Here is an 8,733-nt window from a genome sequence, read left to right on the forward strand (position 1 = left end):
AAGTGAGCCAGAACCCCTCCAGACTCCATATTCCCTGTCCTGTGAGCAACATAACTTTAGTTTATGGTGCTTATCGAATGTGGCAGGTTCCCTTAAGTGCAAGCTTAAAAATTTGTGCACTAGTCTTATCTATTGTAGTTAGACACTTCTAGAATAACAATAGTACTTTTTTTTTTTTTTTTTTTTTTTCTTAATAGATGATTTTCCAAAGCCACAGATTACTGTCCAACCTGAAACCCAATCTGCAATAAAAGGTTCCAATGTGACCTTCATATGCTCCGCTGCTAGCAGTAGTGACTCTCCAATGACTTTTTCTTGGAAAAAGGATAATGAAATTCTACATGATGCAGATATGGAAAGTTCTGCTCAACAGCGAGTACCAGGTGATGATATGATGGAGCATACCACCATTTTGAGGCTTCGCAATGTGGAGTTTATCGGTGAAGGAAAATACCAGTGTGTCATCTCCAATCATTTTGGGACTACATACTCTGTGAAGGCCAGGTTAACTGTTAACAGTACGTATTGCTTATTTTTGAGTACTTTTTGTGATACATGGGGATTTTAAAACGGGTTTATTTTAAAGTTTCTATTTGTTTGCTTATTTTCAGTGCTTCCTTCATTTACAAAGATGCCCATAGACCTTACCATCCGTGCTGGGTCTACGGCTCGACTGGAGTGTGCTGCAGTTGGTCACCCAACACCACAGATAGCATGGCAAAAAAATGGTGGTACAGATTTTCCTGCGGCCCGTGAGAGAAGGATGCATGTAATGCCAGAAGATGATGTGTTCTTTATTGTCAATGCCAAAGTTGGAGACACTGGTGTATACAGCTGTACAGCCCAGAATGGTGCTGGCAGCATTTCAGCCAATGCTACACTAACCGTGCTAGGTAACAATCTCTTACACTTTAGAATAGTCTTTTAAAACCTAATTTTTTTTCCACAGAGGACATTGTCCTCTCTCTCTCAACTCCCTATCTATCTTCCTGATCTTCAATTACTCTTTAACTGGTTTTGCCAGTGTCTCTGGCAGTACAATTAACCCTGATAGGTCTGTGGCACTCAATATTTCCCTCTCTCTGCAAAAATTCAGCCTTTTTGAAGTCTATTTATACCTTTCAATGGGCCAGCTCTTCCCTATCCTACCTCATTCAGTAACTTCTCGCTACTCAGATCTTTTATGCGGCTAACTATCCACCCTCTATCCGTTTTCTTCTGGCCTGATGGACACCTGGAAAACCTATCCTAATATCTTGGTTTGGTCGCATGCATGCAATCAAGATGTCCTTGCTTCCAAAATTGCTATACAGTTCTCAGGACCTCCTGGTGTCCATCCCGCACTACGTTCTGCAGAACCTTCAAAGGAAACTGCTCTGTTTTGGTTTTGGGGGTCAAGTAGCACAAGAATTTCCAGATGCTCATTACATTCTCATAGATTGGAGGTGGGTTTTGGGGGGTCCCAGTTCTCTCCAAATACTAGAAGACTACGGTCATCATCCAACTTACTTGATTGCTTTCCGCCACATCCATGTCGCTATGGGTCTTCCTGGAGCTTCCAAACTTTAGCCTAATGCCTATAGACTCCCTTATTTTGATACCCTCTTGCATTAGTTTCCTGATGCACTATGCACCAATCCTTGTCTGATTTAGGCAATTGTCATCAAAGTATATGATCTCCTATGATAATGCCGATAAGACGTTGTATTATGCTGCATTCAATCACGTCCTTCCCTATGATGCAAAATATTGTAGCTTTGGTCTGGGTGTGGTTTTTGTGTGTATAGTATAGTAATTCCCCACACTGACCAGTGGTCCACATGAAAAAAGTCATGGCATGTGCTATACTTGTTCATTTTGAAAATTAGAAATGGGACAGGCAATGCCCCTAAGTGTGTATCTTCCATATATGTTGGAACAACACACTTGAAAAGTCCCTTGGGTGCCACTCGTGGTTGTGACCATGTGCACCTACCCTTAGTCTGTGGCTGAGCACATTTGTAGGAGAGGCTGTGGAAAACAGTCTCAGTGTATGTATAACTGGAAATGTTGGGTAAAATTTTGGTTATTTCCAGAATTGAACTACCTTGAATTTTAAGTGGTTTTTTTTTTTCTTACTCAACAGAAACCCCATCATTTCTCCGACCATTAGTAGATCGGACTGTATCGAAAGGCGAAACGACTGTCCTGCAGTGCATAGCTGGGGGAAACCCTACACCAAGAGTGAACTGGACAAAAGATGATAAACCATTGATTGTAACGGAGAGACATTTTTTTGCTGCTGGGAATCAGCTTCTTATTCTTGTAGACACAGACTTTGAAGATGCTGGCAAATATACTTGTGAGATGTCCAATATTCTTGGAACGGAGAGGGGCAATATCCATCTCTCTGTAATTCCTAATCCAACATGTGATTCCCCTGCAAATGCCACACCATCATTGGAGGATGATGGATGGGCTACAGTTGGAGTTGTGATTATAGCAGTGGTTTGCTGTGTGGTGGGAACCTCCCTTGTGTGGGTGGTCATCATATACCACACACGAAGAAGGAACGAGGATTGCAGTGTTACAAACACAGGTGGGTATGACTGTACAGCCAGTCAGGAAATAAAAGCTGTTAAATGCCAATTGAATTAACCAACATTGAAAAGTATCAGTGGTTGGAGGGACACACACGTTTTGAGAAACATGTGTTGCACAGTGAGCTTCATCTGGGGAAAAACTATGCCTTCTAAAAATCAGTTTTTTTGCTTTTTAAGTGTACCACAGATTGAAACAGTAGATGTATTTCCTAAACCTCAGACTATTTTTGCCAGGGTTCACTCACATGGGTGTATGGCGGCTGCGTATTGCGCTCATGTAACTGAGTCCTAAAGCCTATTGATTTACTTTTGGGCCATTCAGGCACCCATGTGAGTAAGCCATAACCAACATGGGTTTTCTGTACGGAGACTATAATTGACTTCTATTTTTTTTTCCATAGTCTAAAATATTTAAACTTTTATTCTACCTTAAGTTGGCCAATTTTCAAATGTTAACGCTCTACCTTTTACAGATGAGACAAACCTACCAGTGGATACTCCAAGCTACTTGTCCTCCCAGGGAACTCTTGCAGAAAGGCAAGAAGGATACATCTCCTCTGAAAATGGAAGCCATCATTTCATAACCTCTTCCATGAGTGGTTATTTCTCGCAACAAAGAGACGCTAATGGTAAGATTACATTTCTGGTTGAGGTTTGTGTTTTTTGTTTATCTTTCGATTTCTTTAAATTCTCTTGGGTGTTTTTGGCTTCCTTGGTTTATGTAGTTTACATGAAATACACCGCTGACACTGCAAAGTGACAGACGATACAGTTTCCATAATAAATACCCTACAGAAAATGTTTTAGCTAATTGGAAGGCCTTTATTTAGTCATATGTAACAGAGTTCAGTGGTGCAGAATCTCGTTGTCATAAACAGCTGCTGATGCTCCTTGAGCGTGGTTTTATAAGGTTTTTTTCATTCTCCCTAAATAAAAGGAACCTTATACTTTTGTTATTTATAGGAATTTCTAATCTGGATAATGGAAGTGAAGGTGACTTAGAAATTGGAACCGACCCACTTCACTATAACTACATGGGACAGCAGAGCTTATATCTGAAAGGAAGCCTGTACAGCCCTGAAAGGAGTGAAGTCTATCATGCAGGTCAGTGGACATATCGGCAACCTTTTTTTTTTTTTTTTTTTTTTTCTCTCTCTTAGCTGTAATGCAAATATATTGAGTGATTTTGTTTTATTTATCTTAACATTCAGATCTGAGATCTTCAAACATCAACAGTTATGAACCAGATTTAACCCAAAAGGACTTTGGTTCCCCATATACACAACAAACAGATGATCCCTTTATCAATAACTCAGATGGTTGTGAAACGTTTCCTGTGGTTTACGTTTTTCCTGGCTCTGCCTGTGAACAAAGCGACAATAACAGAGCAGATTCAGAGATGGACCTTTTTGGCTTCAACAACAATGCAGATAAAATGTTGCATATGGGTAAGTGAAATCCTTTTTAGTTATTTTTTTTTTTTCTTCCTTTTCGGCAAACACTCTTTTGCTTTAGTTAAAGCCGTATGACTAAGGGCCCTTTTTGCATGGGACGATAGTGCAGAAGTGTCCAACGGTAATCCCTCGAATACTTGTGTGTGGCACAGAGTGTTAAGGCAGCAGAAATGCAGTCTTAAAGGGGTTGTCCCGAGGCAGCAAGTGGGTCTATACACTTCTGCATGGCCATAATAATGCACTTTGTAATGTACATTGTGCATTAATTATGAGCCATACAGAAGTTATAAAAAGTTTTATACTTACCTGCTCCGTTGCTGGCGTCCTCGTCTCCATGGTGCCGACTAATTTTCGCCCTCCGATGGCCAAATTAGCCGCGCTTGCGCAGTCCGGGTCTTCTTCTTTTCTGAATGGGGCTCCGTGTAGCTCCGCCCCGTCACGTGCCGATTCCAGCCAATCAGGAGGCTGGAATCGGCAATGGACCGCACAGAAGCCCTGCGGTCCATGAAGACAGAGGATCCCGGCGGCCATCTTCAGCAGGTGAGTATGAAGACGCCGGACCGCCGGGATTCAGGTAAGCGCTGTGCGGGTGGTTTTTTTAACCCCTGCATCGGGGTTGTCTCGCGCTGAACGGGGGGGGGGGTTTAAAAAAAAAAAAAACCCGTTTCGGCGCGGGACAACCCCTTTAAGCTCTCGCTCACGACTTGAAGACTGTGGGTTCAATCCCTGCATGGTTCAGGTAGCCGGCTCAGGGTTGACTCAGCCTTCCATCCTTCTGAGGTCGGTAAAATGAGTACCCAGCTTAGTGGGGGGGTAATAAATAAATTACCTAGAAGGGCTGCGAAATAAGTTGTTACTTTGTAACTATACAAATAACAAGACTTACAGTAAATGGAGGCTGAGCGGGTTGAAGATTGTGCCTGCCTCCATTAATGATAAACTGGCAGTCATTCTGAACGACCAACAAGTTGTTTTTCGTCATTCAGATCATGTAGGCATTTACACTGAACAAATATTTTCGTTCAGATTCCCACCGTCCAGCGAGAAACAGAATGATAACAGTTCAGTTGGACAGGGCCCTTTTTAAAAACTTTTTGCATCTTAAACCTAGTTTTGAATGATGAGACAATTTAAAATTCCAACAGCTGAACATATCCTTCAAATAGCTAAAATAAATGTTAAAGTACAGCTGTGGCCACCTAGACTAGATAAATCATCTAGTTTTTCTGCAAAAACCAAATGAAACCCCCCCCCCCCAAAAAAAAAATCCCAAGACTCAAAAAGCGATCCAGTTTCCTGAAACTTTATTTGCCCCAGGACCTAAGGGGAAAGGGTGCATAAATTGCTGCCATTCTTTTCTGTCAATATCTCTCCAATCCGCCAGTTTGGGATCCCTGCTTTCACCTATCCAAGGTGGCCACTGCAGTTTTGTAACTACCTAATGCATTCTGAATTCTGCTCTCTGATTTGCCAGCACAGATCATATGAGCAGTTCTTAGAACAGGTACAGTGCATTTGATGTCGAATGCTATCGAATTGCGGGGTTTGGGTAATCTGAACATTGCATTGGCTGTCTTGTACATCTAAAAATGGAACCCTAACCCAGCATATCTAAGCGGCATAAGTAAAGGCCCATTTACACGCAACAATCGTTTGAACGACTCCAACTTTTTTTCTTTCAAACGCTAAGCGTTAACATGTAAAGATGATGATTTTAAATACTCGTCATTTCCCTCATTTGCAATGTAAACACTGTATGTTTGCTTAGGCGGGTGTGTGTATGCAAAGAATCTCTGGCCAGGAGGTTTTTAAATAGTGCGAAGAAAAAGCCATTGTGTACTGCGGCATGAATCACTGTGTTTAGCTATGCAATCAATCACCCCTCCCCTCAGGGCTAATGCCGACTGCTGGATTAGAAATCTGCGGCGTTAAGACGCAGATATTTGGTTCTATTAAACCCCATAGCTCAATATTCACGCTGCGGAATTCCACAGCGTGAAATAAACCGCGGCATGCTGTCTTTGTCGCAGGAATACGCACGTCCGGCTTCTATTGTAGTCAATGGAAGGCAGTCGTCACACTATACTTCCGCTGTCAGCACAGAGGAAGTATCGGGGGATTACGCGCCCCTGACCACAACTGGCCGCGTCATGCGCTGTACTGCGCATCAGGCGGGACATGCACAGCAGATCCCGGAAGAGAGTATGGGGTCTTTGGGGGGGCACCGTGACTGACCGCTGCCATATTCCACTGGCTGAGACTGTCACGACGGTGGGCATGAGCCCCCAAGTTGCTTGACTAAAGAACACGCAGTTCTTGTGACATTTTTTTGCAATGCATTGTTAACATTTAGAAAGTCCCATTGACATTCGCATTTAAAAAAAAAACTTCAAAAATGCAGCGATCGCAAGTTTTGAAGGCACCCTAATGCCTCATGCAGATGGCTGAGTCGGATCCCGCTGTGAGATGCGACCCGGGCCCTGGCATTCACCTTATACTCGGTCATCTGGTGTCTTCTCTCTCTGCACTGCGATGTGCCGGCTGGTGCATTGCCGCACATGCGCAATGCAAAGTTGGCGTGTCAGCCGTGACGATTCTGTGCGAGGAAAGCATACAGACTGTCAAATTGTCAGACGTTTTGTTAACATGACTGATCCGTTGTCCATTCCAGGACCTCAACAATTAAAATAAACGTGTTGTAGAAGTGGTGCTGTTGATAAAGGGTATAACTTGTAAAGTGTAGTAAGCAAATAAGAAGAGTATGGGGGAGAAAAAAAAAAGCAAACTGGTTTTAACTCTAACTTTTTTCTCTTCTAATTTCCAGGCACATTTGGGAAGTCTGTATGGAAGCCGCCTCATGAACCCTTTCAGAGGACAACTGGATACGTGACCACACATACTAATCGTTCCTCATTGGATATACACTTGGACTGTGATAAAGAAGAACCATCAAAAATTGCTTTTTCAGATGAGACTGGGAAAGAATTCTACAAACAAAAGATTTCTGAAGATCACAGGACTCCTATGTTTTATTGCTGTGATATAGACACATAGCGGCTTAACAGTATTTGCATTTCTTAATCCAAAGACTTTAACTTTCTACCTCAAAAATAGACTTTGCCCAAAGGTAAAAATAATGAACTTATGAGTGAATGCAAAGTCCCCAGAAATGAACTTCAGAGAAAAAACTTTGCATAAGATATCTGCTTATTTTAGAGCTTTGGTTTATATATAAATATATATAAAAGAGAAAATCCTGCCATAATTTAAAAAAACTGTAAATATTATAAATATTTTTGTATTTTTATATCAGATTTTCTATGGAAAATGAATAGCAGTGTATTGTAAAGAAATTGCCAAATCTCTTTGATATTGTAAATTTTGCACAGTATGGCGAATAAATAAAAAGGTGCTGTAACATCTCATTAACAATTTGAGAAGGGTAACTACCTTGCCAATTTGACCATGCTAGTGTCTGATTTGTGGCCGGACACAGGTCTGTTTACATAGTTGACTTTGGTAACAGTTGCACAATGGACAGAGTGAAACTACAGACCCATAACAGGAGTGAATCAACTTGTAACTATTGATGGTCTATCTGCAGTGGCTCAGCTTGGTGCTGCAGGCAAAGTTCTCACTCGCTTCAATGGGAACTGCCTGCAATTTCAAGCCAGGCCACAGCAGAGAGACCATGACTGTCCTGCTTATAGCACAAGTCAGCAAAAGCACACTGGCCCCACAAACAGCTGATTGGTGGTGGTTCTGGGTAGCTACCCCATCAATCTAATATTGATGGCCTGGGCTGAGGATAGTCCGTCAACAGATAAAAGCTGGACAACCGCTTCAAAAGGCTGATCTACCCAAATTATGTTCTCTATGTTCTGTAAATTTATTGTATTGAGCATAAATTAGTGAATTGTATGCAAAGCATCAATATTCATAAAATTTGCAGTATTACTTCATTGGGGAGTAGAACTCGCATAGTGATCTTGACCCGTCAAGAACACTGTTTTTTGTTTTTGCATCTATGAATCTCAAAAGCCATAGCTGTGTAGTTTTGCTGTTGACACATTCTTTTCTTTTTTTATTGGTACCATTTTTGGGTATATAAGATTTGATTACTTTCAGTTCTGTTTTTTTGTAAGTGGGATAAACAAAAACCATGATCTCTAATCTAGTTTTCCTTAGTCTAAACAGCAGCACAGTGATGGGGGGGGGGGGGGGGGGGGGGGAGAATTACCCTAGTTAAACACTTTATATTTTTATTTTTTTTATTTAAACACTAAGTAGAGCCTTCTGAGCCTGTAAGGATATCTCGCCCCCCCCCCCCCCCACCTTGTTTTCATTAATAGTAACTTCATTGGGAATTTTGTACTGCTGTTTGAACTAAGGAGAGAACATTGTTGGCAATCTAGGTATCCCCCCAGCAACAGAACAGGGAGACCCTTTTTTATGATGGAAGTTAAAATTGACTGCCAGATAGCCGTCCCCTCTAAGAATCAAATTCAAACTATAGTGGTTGATAAATTTATACAATGCAAGATCCAAACTGTGCAACAAATCTGATCATTAGGATCAAACTTTATTCTGTCCAAGAGGTGACCATTTGGAGGGGCTCTAACAAATTTAGGTGGATCACAGTTCTGAAATTATATAAGCTATACTAATGGCCTCTTTTAACCCATTTAACCAGGGTA

The 8,733-nt window shown here is 41.6% G+C and overlaps 1 protein-coding gene across 1 annotated transcript in view; it reads left to right on the forward strand.

Annotated features, from left to right (window-relative positions):
- Positions 1–7,974, forward strand: part of LRIG3 (leucine rich repeats and immunoglobulin like domains 3) — a 35,616-nt gene extending 27,642 nt beyond the window's left edge. The window contains exons 13-19 of the mRNA XM_066591708.1: positions 198–518; positions 612–893; positions 2,126–2,578; positions 3,056–3,211; positions 3,546–3,686; positions 3,794–4,030; positions 6,861–7,974. Of these exons, the coding sequence (XP_066447805.1) occupies positions 198–518; positions 612–893; positions 2,126–2,578; positions 3,056–3,211; positions 3,546–3,686; positions 3,794–4,030; positions 6,861–7,090 (1,820 nt within the window). The 3' untranslated portion in view covers positions 7,091–7,974. The remainder of the gene's footprint in view (positions 1–197; positions 519–611; positions 894–2,125; positions 2,579–3,055; positions 3,212–3,545; positions 3,687–3,793; positions 4,031–6,860) is intronic.
- Positions 7,975–8,733: the final 759 nt, after the last annotated feature.

Source organism: Eleutherodactylus coqui, chromosome 2 (genome assembly GCF_035609145.1).
Source record: "Eleutherodactylus coqui strain aEleCoq1 chromosome 2, aEleCoq1.hap1, whole genome shotgun sequence".
NCBI lineage: Eukaryota > Metazoa > Chordata > Amphibia > Anura > Eleutherodactylidae > Eleutherodactylus > Eleutherodactylus coqui.